Source organism: Danio rerio, chromosome 16 (genome assembly GCF_052040795.2).
Source record: "Danio rerio strain M-AB ecotype USA chromosome 16, GRCz13ab, whole genome shotgun sequence".
Taxonomy (NCBI): domain Eukaryota; kingdom Metazoa; phylum Chordata; class Actinopteri; order Cypriniformes; family Danionidae; genus Danio; species Danio rerio.
Window position 1 is genome coordinate 10,624,835 of NC_141036.1, and position 24,329 is coordinate 10,649,163.

At 36.5% G+C, this 24,329-nt stretch overlaps 1 protein-coding gene across 4 annotated transcripts; it reads left to right on the forward strand.

Moving 5' to 3' along the window:
* Positions 1 to 1,224: 1,224 nt before the first annotated feature.
* On the forward strand, positions 1,225 to 24,052 carry mrs2 (magnesium transporter MRS2). 4 transcript variants are annotated; one of them, XR_015511003.1, is made up of 11 exons: positions 1,225 to 1,704; positions 1,777 to 1,850; positions 2,923 to 2,959; positions 9,011 to 9,123; positions 11,659 to 11,832; positions 14,721 to 14,851; positions 18,396 to 18,512; positions 18,608 to 19,218; positions 19,602 to 22,675; positions 23,363 to 23,476; positions 23,570 to 24,052. XR_015511003.1 is itself a non-coding variant. In XM_087286631.1 (11 exons), exons 1-11 carry the CDS (start codon positions 1,539 to 1,541, stop codon positions 23,639 to 23,641), a joined length of 1,269 nt encoding a protein of 422 aa, XP_087142757.1. In that variant the 5' UTR covers positions 1,225 to 1,538; the 3' UTR covers positions 23,642 to 24,052. The 4 variants fall into 4 exon arrangements, 2 of the variants coding, with proteins under 2 accessions (XP_087142757.1, XP_087142758.1); XR_015511004.1 differs by having other exon boundaries at positions 1,225 to 1,275; positions 23,570 to 23,658; XM_087286631.1 differs by having other exon boundaries at positions 18,608 to 18,760; positions 22,558 to 22,675.
* Positions 24,053 to 24,329: the final 277 nt, after the last annotated feature.

A 24,329-nucleotide genomic window follows, 5' to 3' on the forward strand; every position in this document is an offset into this window, starting at 1 on the left:
TCCAGCCCTTCAGTAGGTGCGCGATAACACCTCTCTTGAGTATGCGCGCTCAACCCCCCCTCGGCGCTTTACAATACGCGCGCCACAACACAGCTGATCAGAACGCGCGCGACAGCACCGCTATTCAGCAAGCGCGTGGCGACAACACCCGCTTTAGGTTCGATCATTTCCATCTTTTTTTCATCTCCGCTACTAGCAGCACACTCCATTTCCGCATTACTGGATCTGTAGCGACAACAGACCGCAAAGGATTATGGCCACGCCGGGGCTGATGGGAAATGAAGTTTCAGCTACCTCCCGTTCGCTTCATTCGCCTGAGCAAATTTTCTCAGAAGACCTATAGTTTTACCGAGTCATGCGACTTCGGTAATATCGAAAAAAATTAATATTGCGGTATGACGGTATTTACAATACCGTTACATCCCTAATATATATATATATATATATATATATATATATATTTTTTTTTTTCTTTTCCTTTTCATATTGTTCTTGATTGGATGCTAATATAATGTTGTTATAGCCCTTGTAAGCTCTGTGATCTAAAATTGCAAAAAAAAAAAAAAAAACAGAATAAAGACGTCATAGACCTCTTTGATAATGACGTCACTTCACTTGCCCCCATCGGCAACGCAGTGTATTTTTAATTATGGTTTACCTTTGAATAAATGAGGTACTAGGAATGAGATACTAAATTGTCCGTAGTGTGTAAGTGTGTGTGTGAATGAGTGTTTGTGGATGTTTCCCAGAGATGGGTTGCAGCTGGAAGGGCATCCACTATGAAAAACATGCTGGATAGGATGGTGGTTCATTCCGCTGTGGCGACCTCGGATTAATAAACGGACTAAGCCGACAAGAAAATGAATGATTATTATTTATTTATCTTATTATTATTATTAATATTAATGATACTATTATTATTATTACTATTATATAAGTCTAGCTCGGAAACAATCATGCAAACCAGGCGCTGCTCGGAAATGGCTGTCTTTGCTCAGCATCAGTTGCATGCAGCAGCATAAAGTTTGGCGGAATTATGAAGAACTATGTGTTATTTTAATAACAAATGTCTGTACTGCTCTACTGCTACCCTGCCCGTCAAGACATATGTTAATATCTATGCTTTCAAGAAGCACACGCACCGGGTCGCATATAGGTGGCGGTAATGCATGAGTTCTAGTGCGATCCGCTAATAAAGGAAAGAAGAAGAAGACAGTTCCGTTCATAGTCATATGTTGTACTTTTGAAATGGGGAAGCCTACGATAGAAAACATGGTAACTGCCTTTAAATTTTAGTATACATGTATAACCACATGCGATTTAACAGTAGCTTACAGCTGAAGTCATCCAATATAGACTTAATTTTCTTTTATTTTTCGATTTTATGTTGTTTTAACTGTTGACAGAGAAAGCAACATCGCAAAACCATCAAGCTGTGTGGGACTTTTAGTAAGACCAAAATAAATGACATCGTGACATTTTGTGTTGATGGCGTCTGCTACAGTAAAATTAGACTTTTAACTCAAACATTTAAAAGTATGGAGCCATGTTTAAAGTTCGCGTTTCGAGAGAGTCTGTGGAAAGTTTCAGCGAAGTGCTGGACGTGGAGCTCTGTCAAGTGCGCAAGATCACCTTTCAAACGCTCTGTTACATCAACATGTGGACGAACACATCGCAACACAATATTGAATGCTGAGGGACAATGTAGGTGCCACACCTGTGTGCTGTTTTAATGCTCAGCAGCTCGAACATGATTGCACTGATTTCTGTTTTCAGACCTCTCCTTTTGCCAAAGAAGCACAGATTCATCGCAGGCAGCTCTTTCTAGTGTTGCTCCAGTGTTTCTTGTGGTAAGACAAACATTGTGTATGTTAGTGAAGTTTATCTATGATTAATATCAGGGGCGATTTTAGCTTCTTATAAAGTAAAAAAAAAAAAAAAAAAAAAAAAATATATATATATATATATATATATATATATATTTATATAATTATATAGATAAAGCCTAATGTTATATTCATAAGTAGTAATTTAATAGTAATACTCTTCAAATGTTAGTTTAATATGGGTTGTATGCTAGTAATCTACTGTATTACATAGACAGGCACAGCCATTTGAGTTCTGAATAAGCCAAATTGGCTCACCCCATCTGTTTACTAAAAACCACTTTCTATATTCAGGTGCATTTTTTTGTTTCCATGTATTAAATAAATAAACTTTTCTGATTAAATTACACACATATAAATGTATATTTTTAAACCAGCAGGCTAATTAACATATTTTACGATCTAAATGATAATAATAATAATAAATAAGTATTTATTTTAAATATAGACAACACTTGATGTTTCTATCTCTCTCAGTGACAGTTATGATGAGTACATTTTCTAAGTGCTTCTGTCACTGTGTTTAATCCTTTCTGTGCAAGATTGTATGGTACAGTTAATGCCACACAAACTGTAAAGTGTTTATTATTGGTGGTTTTATTTTGAAATAAAAATAGCGAAATGTTTGTTAATAGTTACATTTTTCGCTGGAGGAAACAGCTATGCTGATGAGGTGAACACAGAGAAAACCCGACTACTCCTCCGTGACATTGGGAGACAGGTGATACAAGGCTATCTATATCAAAGAACTGCAAATAAGCAGATATTATAACAATTTTTCAATAAACGCACACCTCATTCTCTGGCTGTCCATGGCTGTGGCTTGCTGATAAAAATGAAAAACAAAAGACGGGGAAATCTGCTGCCGTTCTCTTATCAATTTTAAAGGGGACTGAGCCGATAACTTAGTGTAAAGTTTATGAGCTAATCGCAAATGTTTTAGGGGGGCTGCGTAGAAATATAGGGGGGCTGCGTCCTCCCCTTAAATAGACCTAGCAACACCCATGATTAATATATAACTTTATTATTTCAACAGATGAGGTTTGAGCCAGATGGGAGCCTGACCACATTTGGTGAGATTTATGATTTTAACGTGCTATGTATATGTGTATGTGTCTGTGTATTTAAAAAAAAAAAAAAAAAAGTGTATTATTATGGTACGGATGGGTATTATCCAGAAATGTCAGAAATATGCTTTATATCAGACATAAGAAGTTAGGTGCAACACTATGAATTTCTTTTTTTATTATTATTTGAAATATAATCTCTACCGGACATTAAATGGGTGACTGTTAAAACAACATATTCGTCTAACACTGATAATTAATCTGTAATTTAATCAAGCTTAAATATTTTAACGAGTGGCACTATTAGGGCTGCACGATTCTGGATAAAAGAATCACTTGGTTCAATTTTTTATTACAATTCTGTAGAAACTTATTTAAAAAATTTACCCCTGACCAAAAGATGGCAATAAAACAAGATGCAATACTCTGTGTAATTAAAATTAAATGGAAAATATTGTAATATGACAAAATAGAGTTGTTGATATTGCATGCCTAATACTGCCTGCTAAATAAAGGTTAATATTACTAGGCTATTATTATTGTCATTTCTCAAATATATGGTTAAAAAAAAAACTATTTTAGGCAATTATATATGGCTACTGTTGGATACAATGCTAAATTTTGACTTTAAATTTGTACTGATCTTTTTTCACCAATGGCAAACCAAACAGACTAGAATCTACATGCAAATAAACTTTATGAAATCATTTCTAATGTTGTAAAAGAAACTTCTATACATTTTTCAATTGGTGTGATCAAATTGTTTTTACACGTTGAATTTGTAAATTTGCACGATCCTTCGGTTCAAAAGATGCTTCGGAGGCAGCTTCTTTATACTTAAAGGTGCATCTACTATATCTTTAATTATAAAGGTGCAGTAGGTGATCTGCCAAAATGCTAACCGGTTAGCATATTATCTTTGGACGGCAAGGGAGAGACTGTGTTTTAAAGCCACGCCTCCTGAAATCGCAAACAAGCGCAGTGTGACATGACAGCAGACAACCCACTAGTTCATGCCATTCGCCAGTAAAAAGTGTAGTAAGTGGTTGGCCGGCGGCGTACAGGAATTATACTTAAAACTAAGCCACACTTACATGCTATTTCAGTGCTAATATTCAGAGTAGCATGGTGAATAATATAGAGAGCGCATCACAGGCTGTCATTGTTCAAACATGACCCAATGTGAATATAAAAGTAACTTCGTGTCAGTAAAGCAGGCTAGGCAGAATAGCGCTATTTACTGATGTTTTGTTGTTAAACTAAATTAAAACGTATATTATTGATGCTGTAAAAGGTCCCTTATGAAGCTGAAAATAATCACATCAATCTTTCACCAGAACATTTCAGAGCCTTATGCCTAGTTCAGACTGTGTGATTTTAGCCCCAATTTTGGTTCGCCGACAGGTTTTGAGAAATCGCAGACAAATGCCTGAAATCACAGGCAAATCGGTGCTCGTGCACGTGAGTGACAATCACACAGTATGAACTTTCAAAGACGCGATCTGAGAGAATCGCCGATGAGTCGCCGATGCCTGTGAGATATTTGGCATGCTAAAGTTTTGACTGAAAATAACACCAGCCATCGCCTACAGCCAATGAGAGAGCAGTATTCACTTGCGTGTGCATGTGTGTATACCTGCTGCAGGCCAGTGAGAGGCTGGGGGAGAAGTTAAAAGCGCTCTTTTTCGGTTTATTTGGACCCACGAAATGGAGGAAAAACTAGTGGAGGTTTGACAGGACTCAGGAGCAACCGTGTCTGTTTGACGTTTCATACAGAAAGAAATTAGTTTATTATCAACGTTGAGGAGAAATGGCTAATTCCCTTTAAACCCAGGTGAGCAAACATGTACATTTTTTACCCCATTAAAGGCTTCTTTCTCATAATGTAGTTAATAACAAAAAATATACTACGTGTTTTTGGCTGAGACGTACTTTGGACAAAGTTGTCGGCGGTTCTTCATATAGTAAAGTCATGCAATGAGAATATTCCTGTCGCCGATCCATCTTGCAGTGTAAACAAAGCAGCGACGAAACGCTAGCCCAGATAGTCATGCAGTGTGAAAACATCTGTGACATGACTACTTTTTAAATCATGCAGTCTGAACTCGGCATAAGCAAAACTTCAGTGCATAACAACACAATCTACATCAGCTTTGCACGATTAGAATAGTTTTACCTGTGTAAAATATGTCCCACCAGAGACCGTAATATCTTGGATCACTGCTATACCACAATTAAGGATGCAAACTGCTCTGTCCAATGGGCAGCTTTAGGGCATTCTGACCATTGATTGATTCATTTCATACCAACATATAGGCAGAGACTGAAAGCAGCTAAACCAAACCTATTAAAGTGTGTGACTTGTGAAACAAGCCTGTTTTGACCTCACAGATTGGAGTTTTTTTTTTTTTTTTAAGCTGCTGCAAACTACCTGGATGAGCTCACAGAGACTATAACATCTTATATCCGTTTTTGTGCAAATGTGTGCATTCCTACCAGGACTCAACTTGGATACAACAATGACAAACTATTGTTCACTGTAAAAATCAGGCAGCTATGTCAGGCTAAAGGTTGCTTACAGGATCGGGGAGAGGGGCCTTGTATAAGTAGGCCAAATACACACTGGAAAAGGAGATAAGAGTGGCAAAAAGGAGCTATTCTGAAAAACTAAAGCTGCCTTTCCACTGCACACGACATTTGGACACGACTGTCGGAATATGCCCCCTTGTGGCAGTCGTACAGTATTTTCAGTTGTCGTGCACCATGAGGGAGAAGCTGATTCTCAGTGTCCGAAATAGAGGAGCGCAAAAGCAAGAGCCTTTATTCTCTGTGCGTTTACATGGTTTAATGAATGAATACTAGAAACTCATAGGCCGATAAAATATTGGAGGGAATGTGGAGACAACATAAAAAATATATATTTTTATTACTTTCTTACTTACATTTATGAACAGATTTTTTTTATATAGATTTTATAAAAATCAAAAATTAACAAAATAAACTCCTATTTCTCATCTTGCGCGCACAGACTTGCTTGTACAACACTGGATTACATCACATCTGGTCGGCCGGTCGTATACGGTCTAGTTGCAGGAGTTCAAATATTTCAACGGATTCGCAGCTCAATTCGGATCCAAATGTTCCGCATACGGAGATGATCGGAACTCCACGCAGCTCCCAGACTGCTCTCCATTGGAAATAAATCACTTCTGATCTGTCGCTTGTCGTTTGTCATGTGCAGTGGAAAGGAGGCTTAATGAGTCAGTTCTCTTTCAACGACTTAGCATCTGTGTGGAAAAGTTTGAAAAGTTTCATAGAGTATCTCTGTAGACCGCAAACAACTAGCAGACGATCAGAGGTTCACTGTAGGTTTGAGATAGCATCCTACACCCACTCTGAACTGCTTTTCACACGACCATTAACACCTCCACCATCCCTTATCTTCCCCACTCCTGCAGTTCAGTGAAGATGTGCCACAGGTTTTCTGAAAGCAGAAGAGGATAAAAGCACCAGGCCCAGATTGTAAAAAACCAGGCTGTCTAAAATCTTGTGCTGATCAGCTGGCCCCACCTTCACCCTGATCTTTAAGAGATCATTGAAACTGTGTGAAGGGCCATCCTGCTTTAAATGCTTTACCATTATTTCCATTCCAAAGAAAGCCAAACTTACAGGACTAAGGGCATGCTCACACTGGGTACAGTTGCCTTGAACTGTGCCAAAGCGTGATTGCCCCCTTCTCCCTTTAATTTTCTCCTTAGTCTGTACTCACATTGCATTTTTTTACCTACAGAACCTGGACACACTTAAGCCATCGATTATTCGACTGTTCAGTTTAACAGATGGAAGTGCTCTCGCTCAGTATAGTGGCGATTGCTTTATTTATATCGTTTGAGTCATTTGATATGCAGTGACACAATCAAATTTTTTGCCAAACAGATCGACCACTTTTGACTTCTAAATGATCATAAAGGTCCTGGTGTAATTGTATTAGGAAGTTTGCTAAAGGTGCAGCTGTTGTGCGGTGAGGGCTTTGTGTCTTTGATAAACCATGACAGTTCATGTTTGTTTAAAAGTAAGAATGAATAATAAATCCATATATAACAGTCCCTTAAAAGTGACGTTGCGTCTTTAGTTTCGGGCTCATACACCTACCTTTATGTGTACTGCACAGTTTTTTTTTGCTTTCCTCTTTGTTCTTTGCTTTTCTCTCTGTATTTGTAGTGTTTTAATGTAATTTTGTGTACCGCTTTGCATAATAATAATAATAAAGTAGCTAAATGTGTTAGTTACTTTTTAAGAAGGGTAATGTGAATGTATGTGTTTTTATATGTGTTTTTACAAATACAAATAAAATCAAAACTAATTATATAATTTTGTTAGCTCACATAGCCAGTTTTGTGGTGAACAATTAATCTGTGTATGTCATTAAAAAAAAAGTTTGCTCTTGTAATCTAAAATTAAAATCTAAAAATTGCACTTCCTGTTTTTTTCCGTTAAATTCTCAGATTACATGATTTTGAGGTATTGGACGTAGCCAAAGAGCTTAGAATGACCAAGAGGTGACACTCAATAGAACGTTCCATTGCAAAATCAGCGCCGAGCAACAGCCCTGGATTCTGCCATTTTGGAGTGAAAGTGATCGGCCGTCCATTGGATCTCATTACTGTCGCGATGGCAAGCAGCTGCTTTGTTTTTATTTATTTATTTTAAAAATGCATTAAAGCTAAGATACAACCTGAAAGATGACAGTACAACACGTACTATCACAATCATCAGCACTTTCAATAGTTTATTTTACAGACTTATAATATGCTGTTGTTCTATTGGAGTTTTCATTCCAAAATAGCCGCCGCGTCCTCTAGTGGCTGTTTCCCAAATTACACTAGAGTGTCGCCTCTTGGTCATTCTAAGCTCTTTGACGTAGCTAACATACTGAACCACACCCCTCCAACTGTCATTTTAGACAGCAAACAAAAATGTTGAGGAGTTGCGTGTTAGGTTGTATCAACTCTCCTAAAACCTCCTCCCTGATCATTCTAAATGAAATGCCTACTTCACCATTCAGCTCTCAGTAGAAACAACAAGCCACGTCCATTCACGTTCATGTGGACATTAAGAATATAGGTTTATTTAGAACACTGCTTTTTCGCAGTTAGTTAGCATCTAAATATTTTTTTTTGTTTATTATTGGGCTTAATTTAGTATACTTCTACTACAGCTTATTTATTAAAATGTGTAGATTATTTGGTTGTATTTGAAACGTAAAATGGCGCCGTTCACTGTTCTACATCTTTCACTGGTGATCATTACTGATCTGTATGCGCCACCTGGTTTTATTCTGTGAAGTGTTTTCCACAGGACTGATTAATGCAACATAATTTCACAATCAAGAAATGTTTTTATTGTGTTTTAATTCATATTTTAAATAACACCTCTAATTTAAAGCCAGTAAGTTTACCACAGCCTGTGATAAAGCTTTTTTTTATTTATGTTGTAATATTTTCATCATCATCTTTTTTTCGTTGTTTCTAGCTCAAAAAAGCATAAATAAATTTTTACATTTATATATTTATTGATGAATGACGAGGTCAGTTTTTCATTAACCTCGTGAAAAAAGTAAACGATTATGGATTATCAACAGTTTTGCAAATTTGTTAATTTATTTTTATTCAAAATGAGGGTTGGCTACTCAGAAATGTCTCCTTAAATTAATTACTATATTATCTGCAATCATAAATTAAAAAAAAACAAGTTATTGAACACTTATCCACTAAGGCCCACCCTATTTCACCAAGGTCCACTCAATTAAACATTTCATTAAAAACAAAAAACATGGCATTTATGATCATTTTAGTTATAAGTCATTTACTGCTGATTGGCTACAAGTGTTTTTTTGGAATGTTTTCGGCTGTGTTTTTCAACTTTTTAAATTGAGCAGTCTCTGTTTTAATTTTATTTCACATAAATAATTTTGTTGAATTTTTAAGTGTTTTGTGGCCCAATTATACCATGCTAGATTTTAACTATTTATTCTCTGTTTTATTTTACGTTCTGTAGCAAAAAAGAAGACTGAACTGTATCAGGAGATCGGTTTGCAGGCAAGAGATCTGAGATTCCAACACTCAACAAGTGTTACATCACGGAACAATGTTATCATCATTCGGATGGAGGTATGAAAGCTTATAAACTTTTATTTAATTGTGTGTGTGTGTATAAATATATATATATATATATATATATATATATATATATATATATATATATATATATATATATATATATATATATATATATATATATATATATATATATATATATATATATATATATATATATTCTGTTTAGGAGAGCAGATTTTTAATAGTAATAATAGTTTTAATAACTCATTTCTGAGTTATTAAAACTGATTTATTTTATCTTTGCCATGATGACAGTAAATTATATTTTACTAGATATTTTTCAAGTCACTTTTATACAGCTTAAAGTGACATTTAAAGCCTAAACTAGGTTATTTAGGTTGACTAGGCAGGTTAGGGTATTTAGGCAAGTTATTGTATAATGATGGTTTGTTCTGTAAACTATCAAAAAAACAGCTTAAAGGAGCTAATAATTTCGTTATATGTTTTTAAAAATTTTAAAACTGCCTTTATTCTATCCCAAATAAAACAAATAAGACTTTCTCCAGAAGAAAAAAATATCATCAGACATCAAGAAATTATTTAATGAAGAAAAAAAATCAAAGGGGGTTTAATAATTCATAATTTCAACTGCATATGTGTTTGTAAGTAAATATATATATATATATATATATATATATATATATATATATATATATATATATATATATATATATATATATATATATATATATATATATATATATTAGGGATGTGCGGAGCAGCCGGTATTTGTATTTGTATTTGTTGAGGGGGGAAAAGTATTTGTATTTGTATTTGTATTCGAGTAAAATTCAAAATGGCGCAGAAATATATATTTTTTCTATTACACTTCTAATTTACGTTATAGTGAAAGTATTGTTTAATTATACCCATTATATAAATTATAGATATGCAATATTGGCTGTTGTTTTTGAACATGTGATAAGAAATGTCATTGAAAAGAAAATAACATAGAAGCCATTATCTCATCCATGGTTAAACCAACAACCAATAAAATACCATTGTGAATATTATGAACCCCACCACCACCGTTCTTGTTTAAGGACACTGAATAGACAGAATAAAAACAAATAATACTTCAAAAAACTGTTCTTCTTCTGAAAGAACTTTTTTCCAATGGACAGAATTCCAAAAATAAGCTAAATAAATCTAAATAAAACCCTGCCTGGGAGATCTGGCAGAACAAAAGTATTCTATATAATACTAAAAGATGCAGCCTTGCTATTATCATCTGCCTGCCACAAAAAAAGACACAAAGTTTGTTTGTTTGTTTATTTAGAGATATCTGCAAATATTTTTCAATGGAGGAATATGACTAGTCAGTCATAATATATTTGCAGATATTTCCAATCTGAATTATAATTATGACAAGTCAAAATATAAGTAGAGATATCTCTAAATATATTTATGGATAGTCTCAACAAGGTTTATATGCTAAAACGGCTTGCCATACGCACAGTGGCACAGTGGAGATTTCTCTATGTATATCGTTTCAGTCGTTTGTTATGCAGTGACATGCAGTCAAATATTTCGCCAAACAGTCCTTAGGGATGCGGTGACACGCAGTCAGATATTTTACCGGACAGATCCGCCACTTTTGGCGCGCATAAACAATCATTAAGCTCTCGTGCTGCAGGAATGAGGAGGTCTGCTGAAGGCGCGCAGCTGACGTGCAGTGAGAGGTTTGCGTCTTTAATAAACTACGGCAGTTTGCGATCACTGAACAGTAAGAATGATTAATAAATCCATATGAAACAGTCCCTTAACAGTCACGTCTTGCTTTCAGTTTCGGGCTTTGGCGCGTTTTGCACTGAGCGTGTGTCTTTCTCTCTCTCTCTCTCTCTTTCTCTCACTCTCTCTCTCTCTCTCTCTCTTTCTCTCACTCTCTCTCTCTCTCTCTCTCTCTCTCACTCACTCACTCACTCACTCACGCGGGCATGCACTGTGGTCTCATGAGGAAACGCTGCTTTTTGATATAGTGTTTTTCTTGCTCCCGAATACAAATAATTTTTCAAGTATTTGTTCGAATCAAGTATTCGTAAAAACACGCTATTCGTGCCTTTCCGAATACCGTATTCGGGTTCGGCTCCACCCTTAATATATATATATATATACATACACTAAAAATTTACCTTTTGCTGGCCTATTTTACATATTTTTGTGTTTTGTATCATTGTCCTCTAAATAGTTCAAATTAAATTGCACTTTTGTAATATTAATGTCATGAAAATGTCCGCTAAATGCAACTGTCTGGTACATTTCAGTGGTAAAAATCACTAAAAAGTTATAAAAATAATTTAGTTAAAAAATAAGGTAATTCACCAATTAGCCCCTGTAAATAGTGAAAATTCCTTATGTTCCCTTGATAAATAATTACCATCTGAATAGAGTTTAAGAGGTACTAAAGATTGTTTTATAAATGAAAGTTGGTTTTTAGCATGAGCTTAATACCAGATACATTTTATATGCTGCAGTTAGCAGACTAACTTGTTTTCTGTTTTTGTTTATTTATATTTTCATGTGAAGTCCCTGAAGGCAGTGGTTACCTCAAGCTGTTTGTTGGTTCTGGATTTCCGAGGTCTTGGTCTGGAGAAATGGCTGGTGTTAGAACTTGGGCCACAATTGGCAGGAGATGGAAATTTGGCTACTTACTCTCTACCTTTTGAGTTCAGAGCTCTGGAAGCCATTCTGCAGCACAGGGTAAGCCTTAGAGAGTTAAAACAAAAACAATGTTTAATAATAACTTGAAACATCAAACCACTTTCAAAATTTGGAATCAGTATATTAAATGAAATGCTGTTCTCATAGGTCAAAAGAAAACTATATTAATATTGCAATTCTTATGATCTTCATCAGTGATTCATTTGTAACATATTTCCATTGTGATATATCTTGTTTTAACTTTGTATAGTGACCCCCTTTTATATTGTCACCAGTGTTGGAAACGGTTATGCTGCTTAATATTTTTTCTTGCATTTTAATGAAAGAAACAACAACTATATAACTCCTATTAAAAATAGTTATGGTGGTCATGCTTATGATTATATGAGTTACTTATAATATGAGTCACTTTATAATTATTAACATTTTTAGTTATTATAATTATTAGATTATTTATAATCAATCATACCAATTCTATAAATGTATCTATAAAGACAACAAAACCTGTAATGTATTATAATGACTGTTGCAACTACATTTATAATAGTGTTGTTAGTACTTATTAAGGCTGATTTATACTACTGGGTCAAACGCCGGCGTATGCTACGGCGCTGACGCATAGCCCTTCGCCGTGGGCGTCGGCGTTGCTGACGTGCACCTCTTAAAAATTGTAACTACACGTCGCAACGACGCTTGGCGCAAGCTCTGTGATTGGTCGGCTTGGTATCGCTGACGAGTCTTGGAGGGACCGAGAGCCGCGTGAATGCCGCGAGCTGGACGCGAGCCCAATGGAGCGATTGTTTACAAGTGTGGAGTCCCGTGAAGGAGCTCCTGATGGAAAGTTTTGTTTTGTTTTTACCTCATAGTTAAAGTTGTTGCACGTCCGCCGGTTTCTGCCTCAAAATGAGCGAGTTTGAGCCACTTGTACATCCCGGAAGTGTTCAGGAAAAGCAAAACAGCAGAAAAGAAACTCGAAACAGAGGAACATTTACACCTCACTGCCAACTAGCGTTTCGGAAGTGTTAATTCAGACCAACAGAGACAGCGTGCAGAAGTATAAATGCACAGCTACGCGCGTTGCATGCGCCGTGGGTCACGCCGGTCACTTGACCCAAAAGTATACACCAGGCTTTAGTGATGCGTTTAGTTTGTTAATATACAGTGGTGTGAAAGTGTTTGCCCCTTACCGATTTCTTTTTTCATGTTTTTCTTATTTTAATGTTTCTGATCATTAAACAAATTTTAATATCAGTCAAAGATATTGCAATGAATACACAATAAAGTTTTTAAGTTACGACTTTTATCGTTAATGGAAAACAAACTACAAAACTATATAGCCTTGTGTGAAAAGAGCTTCCCCCTTGTTATTACATAACTGGTTTATCACACCTGAGTTAAAGTTTTCTAGTCACACCAAGGCTGCATCCGAAACTGCCTACTACTCAGTAGGTACTGCATTTGAATTTAAACGTACTACTCGGCGGTTAGAAAAGTACGTTCTATACAGTATGAACGTGAAAAGTATGAATGGAATTCGGACGAACTACATCCGCCCTTTTGTCATGGTCATGTGACCTGCCTGCGTCAATTGCGTCGCTTTACTCTTATTTATGAATTCCTTCGCGGGGCATCATGGGATAGCGCAGCATGCATGAGATGTGCACTCCAGAATCTCGGCGGATGTATGTAGTAAGTCATCCGGGTACGTCCCGTATACTGATTTTCGAAATCTATCAATTCGGACATACTACTCGGCTCGCATACTGACTTTAGCATACTATATAGTATGGAAGTATGCGGTTTCGGATGCAGCCCAAGGCCATAGTTACTGTCACACCTGTTCGCAATTCAAGCAATCACTTAAATAGGACTTGCTTGACTATTTAAGGTAGATCAAAAGTTTTAAGCTTGATCTCATGCCAAGATCCAAAGTATTTGAAAAACAATTGAGATTAAGTAGTCTGTTAAAGGTTATAAAGCCATTTCTAAAGCTTTAGGACAAAGTAGTGAGAGCCATTATCTACAAATGGCAAAAACATGGAACAGTGAAGAACCTTTCCAGGAGCGGCTGAAAATGTAACTTAAAAAATTACTTCGAGAGTGCAGCGATAACACATCCAAGAGGTCACATAGTCCACACAACAACATCCAAAGCAGGCCTCACTTGCCTCAGTTACAGGTATTGTATGTAAGATTCAACTAGGAAAGACTTTTTCATCTGACCTCTCCTCTTATGACTCAACACAAATGCAGGTTGCCAGATTGACGATACTAACAGGAGCAAGCATGCCTTACTATTGAGCCTACACAGTGTTATAACTACATGCATCAAAAGAATACTTATATATACTATATATATATATGTGTATATATAACTTAAACACATGCAGAAACTTTGTAACAACATTGCGTGTAACTCGTTGCAGAAAGGTTTGAATTAACTCCACAACAAATACATTAAACAAGCATTATGAAAGTTCTTATTGTAGTATGTTTCATAAACGGGACATCTTGCTTCGGATCTGTCATTGTTTATCTCATATGAGATGCAGCAGGAAATAGAGATGCACACCTGAGCCTTAGAGAGACATCTGGCTGACACTGTGGGCAGAACCAGCTCTTTTGCATTAAAGGCACAGGCAACAAAAACAGCTAGTGTTCTCAGAGCTGAAAAATCCCATATTTAGAAAGGTAGAATATTTAATCTGATGGGAATTTTAAGTTGTAATACACTTACCCTGATATACATATATATGACCAAATAAATGCAGTCTTGAGCTTTCCGATTAGCTTAGCATCACAAACATTTAAAGCTTAAGTGGTGGATATTTGGATATCTTCATGGTCTCTGTTTCTACTTATTTTTCCATGCTTGTGTGTCATCTTGTTTTGCCATTTTTTATGAATAAGTGTGTGTTTTGGTCTAGGTGAATGTACTGCATACACGGCTGAATGAAGTTCAACCTCAGGTTTTGGATTGCCTGGACTCGCTGGTCGACCCAAAGCTCCTCTCTGCTGACCGCAGCAAACTCCATATGCTCCTACTTAACAGCAAAAGGTGAGTTAACTGACTTGCAAATCTGCATTATTTAATCTTTCTCTAGCCATGTAACAAAGGAAGTTTATATGGGATAGGAGAGGTAAATCCATTTAGTCATTTCATTACATGGTCCGTATTCTCTGAATATGACCCTTTTTCTTGTTACTGGGCAAAATCAACTCAAATATGTTTTATTACTATTTAATCTCATGATTTGAATTCACATAAGTCAGGTTAGCTCTCTTGGAATCCTCAATTTTTTTAAACTTGCCACATAATAATAAATAACAAATTTAATTAAATTAAAAAATTCTAATATTTCTATAGCGTTTTACACAGTGTATATTGTGTCAAAAAAGCTTAAAATAGCTGATGAAAAGATATTAAAAGCCATAATTAAAATTGTAGAACATTTTAGCAATTCAGGCAGGTAGGAGAGTAGTGTAGAATGCTGGTGTATGTCTAGTAAATTAAAACTGCCTTCAGTTTAGTATAAATAACAGTGTTGAAGTCCAGTTTTCAGATCAGTGTAAAGCCAATGTCACTGCTGAAGACACTGATCCACTGAAGAGCAACTACACCAGGGCCCGGTTTTTCAAAAGGTTTAATCCGGATAAAATTGATCCGGATTTAGTAATCCTGTTTTTGCTTACTTTTTGAGCCAGTTTTTCAAAGCAACATTGGATTGGATCAATTTGACCCAGATAGGAACTTTTCAGGTTCACTAAATCTGGATTACCAGTGCTCAATCACAATGTAGATGGATAGATAGACCTATGTAAAGAGCAACAAGTAGAATAGCCAGTGTGGGGTAAATATAACTTTATTTTTATTTGAAATGAAAACTAAGAACACTTTATAAATGATAAAATAATTGTAATGATAAATAATAAAAGCAAGAAAAAACCCACCCCATCCTCTTCCAGCAGTCCACTCATCTGAGATCTACAACACTGTACATTGAGGATATTTTTAATAAGTTTTAAATATAGATGCATTGAATAAAAAAAAGACAATGTTGAAACCTCCACAATAATGTCAGACTTCCTCATCTGATGTGGAGGGAGCAGCTTGTCTGAGCGTATTCTTTACGAGGCAGATCTCAAGTGTGGTCTTGGTTTGTTGCAGTTTGGTCAGAGTCAGTTGTTCCTTTGCCAGATGAAGCTGAACTTCTGCCCAGTCTCTTTTTACAATTGTATATAAATATAGGAACAGAATAAAATGTATTGTTTTTGGTCAATTTTGACAGCTGTTTGGGGGATTATTTTATGAGGCCAAACTCTTTCTATTTTGCTGTAGGCCTATATTGAAAGTCTAAATACATTAAAGCCAATAATCACTATAGCCTGACAGATGAACAAATAAAATTAAAACCTTATGAATAAATAGTATATCTCGTAAGATACTGCATGATCCAAAAATAGTATTATTTAATAATTTTTAAAGTTTTCATTCCATTTTGGGCATGAAATCCACACTAAATCCACCCTTCTGATGGGATCAGTTTAATCCAGGTTTTTTGGATCAAAGTGATCCAGATCCTACAAAAAAGGTCTGAAAAACCCAAACTAAAGGTTTGATCCGGATCAAAACCAAGATTGGATTACGTGATCTAATCCGATTATGTAATCCATTTTTTCTTTTGAAAAACCCATTTTCAGGATATGATCCAATCCCTTATCCAAAATCCTAGTGGATCACTTTTGAAAAACCGGGCCCAGGGGTCTCAAACTCAATTTACCTGGGGGCCGCAGGAGGCAAAGTCTGGGTGAGGCTGGGCCGCATAAGGGATTTCACAAAAAAAAAGTCCTCAAATGTCATTATTAACAGTTTTAATTATTTCTTCTGAACATGAAGTGTCCTGAACATTAATAGAACATTGAGTGAAGATTATGAACAGTTCTTCTGAACATGGCATCTTTTGCATACTCCTTGCTGCCAGAGACTTGACAGCGCTTCTTCTCACAAATCTGAACCACATTTGGCTTTAGAGCGGAAGCAGTTGAGACCCTCAGTATGTCTTGAAGATGATCATCATTAAGTCTAGACCTGTACTTTGACTTATTGAAGTCCTAGGGGAAAAAGTGGGGGAACTCACTCAAAACTTCCATTCCCTCACCTAAAAAAAAGGCGTATATATGTATAAATAAAACACCCCCACCCCACTCCAGTCACATCAGTCTGTACCAGTCTGTATCTACCTATAATATATATAAGATGCAGGCTGTAGCCTGGTAGGTGGCAGGCTGCAGATAGGTAGCTAAGTGGCAGGCAGGGGCGGGAACAGCTTACCTTGGTTCTGGCCGGCGCGAGTTCCCTCCTAACACTTCCCGCCTGTCACAGCGTCTAACAAAGGGGCGGGGTGCGTGGTGACGTCACCGGCATCCCCGCCCCTTTGTTTACACGGCGGGCGGGGAATGCCAGTGACCGCTGTGTACGGATAGAATCAGCGGAGCGGGGAGCGCTCTCTCTCCCCGCTCCGCTGATTTTGTCAGTGTACAGCGGCCGGCGCGGGCCACAAAATGCACTGAGGGCCGCAAATGGCCCGCGGGCCGCGAGTTTGAGACCCCTGAACTACACCAATGCGCAGCTCCACCAGCCCCACCTAAGAAATGGGTGACAGTGACAGTGGCAAGTAGAAAACTTCACCAGTTGACTGAAGTGAAGGAAAAAAAACTTTGTAGAAACCGGACTCAGCTTGATATCACCAGTTTTCCTGACTAACATGGTCAAAGTGTAGATGCAGTTCAAACTATAATGTCTTTTTGAGAAGTGTTCCCCTAATTAATGCAGTTTAACAATCCTTTCCACGATTTGGATTTGGATTTGGATTTGGAAAGAGATTCGTCTTTTGTCTAGTTTTAAACTGACCAAAAGTGAATAAAAGTACAAATAAAAAGTGATGGTTCCAGGTTTTAACCTTTCTTCAATATTTCTTCTTTAGTGTTAAACCGATTTTTATTGTTTTAAGTTTGAATAACTTGCATGAATACATTTTCATTGTTGGATGTAATATCGATTTGTCAAATTATCGACATATTGGATGAGGGTGTTTCTCTTTGGTGGAAGAAAATTTCAAAAACATTTCTGGACAATTCCTCTAAAATACAGGTGGGGGATTGGTGGAGCCCTGTTGCACAACAGTCCATTTCCAGCATTTGTTTTTGAATATAAATTACTGACTCTGGATATACAGGGATAGAGAAGATTGCATTCACCAAATCTACTATCACAGAAACATAATTAGCTTCATTAGGAGATTATAGATTAACTAGATGCAATTAGGGAAAGTGGATGAACCGCTGCATCACGAAGGGGAGTTTGAGCTATAGCTCAGCTCCTGCCATTTGGTCCTGCAGCGAGCACTACTTGCTTACAGTTAAGTTGGCACAAAGTGTGCAGTTAAAATAATCCACTTATAAACATGTTGTGGTTGTTGTTATTATTATTATTATTATTATTAAATCATAAATGTTCTAGGTGGGTAGAAAGTTATTCTAAAGATTTTTTTTAGAGTGGAAGCTTTGAGAGTAACACAATATCACAACTTTTCTTCCTGCAGCCTCTCAGAGCTGGAGACAGACATTAAAGTGTTCAAAGACAGTCTGCTAAAGATCCTGGATGAAGATGAACTGATAGATGAACTCTGCCTCACTAAGTGGAGTGACCCGCAAGTGTTGTAAGTCATCACATAATTTAACTTCGTAGCAAAATTAAAATGATAAATATCTGACCTTAATCTGCCTTTCTTTAAATGGTGACACCTGGAGCCAGTGAGGAGAGCAGTTTGGGCATAGATCACGCTGAAGAGATGGAGTTATTGCTGGAAAATTACTTCATGCAGGCAGAAGAGCTGGGCAACAAGGCCAGAGAGTTGAAAGACCTCATCGATGACTCTGAAAGCGTTATTTTCATTAACCTGGATAGGTACAGTATCAACTACTATTTTGTCTTATGTAAGGACTTTTAACAGTGCTAGTGGTGATCATGGCCTTGGTTCAAAACTACTTTGAGAACAAACAACTGTGTTCTAACGCTTTCCCTGCCAGCGTTTTCTTTTTTTCTTTCTTTTTTGAAAGTTGCCAGCTACTGCCAGCATTTTTGATGGTTTTCATCTAAATTTGACAGCACTAGAATATATTTGGCTAGGAATATTTGACAATATTAAATAGCAAAATAAAGAATCAACCCTGAACTCTGCTTTTAAAACAAAATCAAAAGAAGCTTTTAACATGTTAATTTTTTTAAAAAGCCTTAAATTCAGGTAGGTGTCATGAAAAATTTATTATTTTACAAAAAAAAATATTATTTTACTCAGTTTAAAAAAACTGAGAATATTTTTTAAAAAATGGTCTATTTTTAAGATATATAGTACACACACACAGGCTGCGTCCGAAACCGCCTACTACTCAGTAGGTACTGCATTTGAGTTTAAACGTACTACTCGGCCGTTGGAAAAGTACGTTCTATACAGTATGAACATGAAAAGTATGAATGGAATTCGAACGTACTACATCCGCCATATTGTCATGGTCTTGTGACCTGCCTGCGTCACTCTAGCGTCGCTTTACTCCCATTCATGAATTCGCTCGCGGGGCATTATGGGATAGCGCAGCATGCATGGGAATGAATCTCGCTGGAAGTAGTAAGTCATCCGGGTACTTCTCGCATACTGTTTTTCGAATTCTATGAATTCGGACATACTACTCGGCTCGCATACTGATTTTAGCGTACTATATAGTATGGAAGTATGCGGTTTTGGACGCAGCCACAGACACACACAGTATATACTGCATATTTCTACAGGGTGTCCACGGGGTTGTAAAAGGTAGTAAATGAAGTTTAAATGTATTAAAAAGTAATAAACGTCATCTGACAAGGTATTACATTTTTTTAACCCATTTTCTTTTAGATAAATTTTAAATTTGTGTAAAGTGTTGGCCTTTCTTCTAAAATTTGTATGGATTTACTTATATATTATTAGTAGGACCTGAGCGATATCATATGAGGTGGCGTTCGTTCGCCAGTCTTGAGGAGTAACTAGTTACATGTAACAGTGTTACGTAATTTAATTACAAAATAAAAGTAACAGTTATTAGTTACAGTTACTAAGCAAAAATGTGTAACTAAATTAGTTACTTATAAAAATGTTAAAGATTACAAATATGTTGAATAATATTAATCAGTTGCTTTGACTGTTTTTGATATGCTCGATGCCTTCTGCTAAGGCCATTTATTAAAGAGCTGCTATTCTGATGCCTTTGATTAGATTTCCAGTTTGAGGATTCTTTGTTTTTGCTGTTATATATTATAATTTGTTTCTGTTTGGTTTGACGTTTTGCGTTCCTACTTTTTATGATTGCTACCGTCCCGTTGCAGATTAAACACATTGACATTGTCAATGGTCGAATCCTAAGGGAACTAATTTTTTGGGAATTACAGTGGTTTTCTGGCCCACGATGATGACTGGCTTATTAGCCGTTTCAGATTTCAAAGAGCTGTCTTGAACAACATATCTAGAACTCTGTGCTGAGTTGGGTCCAAATTTAGAAAGAGAGACAGCAAGGAGGCTCCGAGGTGGCAGGGTGCGCGATGAGTGGCTTCTTGGTGAGTGATGGATTATTCCAGCTAAGTTTTTTATTTGAATTTATTTTATTGAGCGTAATTATCAGGAGATCGCAGTTTTCCATTAAAGATGGGGCTGTTAACCCCTCTCAACAACTCACAAACTGACCAAGGTACAATGATGTCCATTTTCACACTCGTTCAGTTGAAGAGTAGGCGATTGGGCAGCTGAAATGCCGGTGACACTACCTTGATAAAAGTGGAGGGGTGTTGCTATACCACCCTAACAAAGTGTTCCTCTAATACATCTGTGTCTCTCACAGACACGAATACTACTCCAGACAGTAAAGTGTCGCCCACAATTGAGGCAACTCTCTCCTCAAAGGGTGTTAGTTCAGACGTCAAACACACTTTGACAGTGCGCCGCTGTTGTCCTCTTAACCTGCACCTTTACATCGGACCATTTCGTTTCTAATTCACTCACAGTGCGATGTTCAGGCCCCACTGCATTAACCGCATCAGCTAAAATCTCCCTCTCAATTTTATTTCTTTTGTTAATTATTCCAGAGGACAAACTTTTCTCTGGTGTACCTCCGATAAGAGCATGCACCTCCAATTCACATTCTGTGAAGTTTCTTTACTTCCTAACATTTGCTGTTGCTTTTTTATTTGGTTTTGCCAAAGTGGAGTCATTACCATATTTATACGGGGGTGGAGGCAGGGAGGGGTTTTACGCTCATGCACGTGCACTGAGTTTCACGTTAATTCCGATGTACAAAGAGCATATGCGTGGGGTTCCGCATAAGCAGGGTTTCATACATCTGATGTTTTAGTGCGTACGCACATTTACAGCTTTGTCTGCACGCTATGTTTTAGGATTAATTCAACGCAAGTCTTTGTACATGAGGCCCCAGGTCTGTACACATTAACACTGACACTAGAAATGGGCTGAACAAATATGAAACAAGCAGTTTCCCTCAGCATTTTGCTCTCTTAATGACTTATTTTCCAACAATCCAAGTCTGAGGCAGTACCAACATTTGATATGTGAATCATGGAGTTGGAAATATTGGAAAGATCATGTTTATTTGAGCATATAAATGTCATTCATCAAATCTTTCGATGGGGTTTTATTTCTACTTCTAATATTTGTATTTCTACTTTTTTTTTTTTCTAACTTGGGCCCAATCCCATTCTATTTTTGTAACCCTACCTCTTCTCCTTCCCTTTGGCCCTTAAAACGGAGTATGAAGGGGAAGGGCTTCAAAATTTACCCCTAAGAAATGGGACAGCACTACAACACCTGCGCACGTCATCATATGACATTGTGATCTCTTGCTTCATATGAGATCAGAGGATCGTGACTGCTGTAGTCATTCCAGTTGTGTTATTGTTTGGTATTTATCTTCAGAAAATCACTAAAGGCATATATAATGTTAACATAACTATATAATGTTGCAATAAAATCGCAACTGTACTGTGCGTTTACACAGTGGCCATACTCTTCAATGTAAACACACCAAAAACAAGATTACCACATTTTACCAGACACTGTAAAAAGGAATTTTTTAAAGCATGACTGTATAACACGAACATGGTTATCAATATAATAAAACATGTACTTGTTTGTTGTAAAAATTCTTAATAATGACAAAAATACTAATTTGTGGATCTCCTTACTTCCAAGTGCAGCGATCCTGCCGTTGAGGCTGGTGTATTCTTGGGAAATTTTCCTATCCCTTGGTTTCGAGTGTGGTCCTGAAAAATCTTTGGCTATCTACCCCTTCCACTTAGCCATACGCCTTCAAGCTTAAGAGAATTGGGACACCCCTACCCCTTCACAGGAACGCGCAAAACGAGGGGTAGGGGTAAGGGGAAGGGCTAAGGGGTAGAATTGGGATTGGGCCTTAATCTCTTCTTTTGTCATCATTGTGTTTTTGTTGTTGTTACTGTACCCTGTACACTGATATGTAAACAACAGTTTGTGAGAAATAGTTATTTTGTTAATATGTTTTTTTTTTGTACAAATTATTGCAAATTAGTCAATTTGCATTTTACAAAGTCATTGGAAAAACATGTAATATTAAATATAATGTTTTATAAATAATTCATTGGGAAAGTTAGTGTTAACATAATTTACCTTATTCACTTGTCTTTAGTCACCGAAATGTCATGATGCGCCTGAACCTCCAGCTCACCATGGGAACCTTCTCTGTCTCCTTGTTTGGGCTTATGGGTGTGGCGTTTGGGATGAATTTGGAATCTACTTTTGAAGAGGTTGGTACAATTTTTGTAAAGTGTACAGTGCATCCGGAAAGTATTCATAGCGCTTCACTTTTTCCCACTTTTTATGTTACAGCCTTATTCCAAAATAGATTAAATTCATTTATTTCCTTTAAAATTCCACACACAATACCCCTCAATGAAAATGTGAAAAAAAATTTTTTTTGAAATTGTAGCAAATTTATTTAAAATAAATAAAACCTGAAAAATCATGTGTACATGAGTATTCACAGCCCTTGTCCAATACTCTGTTGATGCACCTTTGGCAGCAATTACAGCCTCAAGTCTTTTTGAATATGATGCCACAGGCTTGGCACAACAAAAGTAACTCAAAAGTAATATAACGCATTACTTTCCATAAAAAGTAACTACGTAACAATTACTTTTTTGGGGGAGTCACTCAATATTGTCATGCACTACTTTCAAAAGTAACTTTCCCCAACACTGACAGTGACATTAGATTCGCTGCTCAAGTTCTCAATTTACAGGTGTGAAACATTTCCTTACCCAGGGTTAAAATGGGTATGAGAAAACATTGTTTATTGATATATATATATATATATATATATATATATATATATATATATATATATATATATATATATATATATATATTTGTGTGTGTGTGTGTGTGTGTGTGTGTGTGTGTGTGTGGGTGTGTGTGCGCGCGTGCATGTTTAGGACCCACGTGTGTTTTGGCTGGTGACAGGATTCATGTTTCTAGGAAGTGGACTTATCTGGAGAAAGCTTCTCTCTTTTCTAGGCCGACATTTAGAACCCAGCTCTCCAACTCCTGTATGTACAGTAATACTCATAAAATGTTTGTTTTGCACAAATTGTTTTCAACATTACAGTGTTTTATAGTAATTGTATTTTTTCTTCTTGCAGATCCCCCCTGTTTGGAGGAAAAATCAAATTGGCCCTTTAAAAACTACCGATATTAAACCTGGAACAAGATAATGAAATATTGTATATATTTATATTTTTTTCAATATCCACCCCCACCCCCACCCCTTCCATTCCTGTATTTCTGAATGTTATGCATGCTGTATTGTTTTCTTCACTATTATATGCTGCTCATATCAGTCTATTTGAACATTTCGTTTATCTACTTACATTTATTGACAGTGGAAACGGCCATAAAAGTGTACCAAACCGAACCGTACCACTCAGTGGAAACGGGCCATCATAGATACTGTGTGGTACCATGTAGACCATTTTTATCTTACTTTCTGTTGTTTATCTTTTGAATTTTCTTGTCACCATCATTGAAGTACATTAGATGTATTTAATTGACAGATGCGCCGTCTTTTCAGAAAAGGAAATGATCTGCCATGAATAGGTTTAATAAAACTACAATATTTTTTATAAGTATTTGCTTTGGGATCTTTATTTTTTGGGAGATAAAATGTTTAGAATAAAAACTTTTAAAATCCATGAAGTGTGTAATGTAGGGCTGTCGATCAATACATTTTTTTTATAACAAACAAACTCATTTTAATATATTCATAACCACGTTTATGTTTTACTGTCATGCTTTAAAAAAAAAAAGCTAAAATAAAAATCGCTAAATTAGGCAATCTATTCAATTCAATTCAATTCAGCTTTATTTGTATAGCGCTTTTACAATGTAGATTGTGTCAAAGCA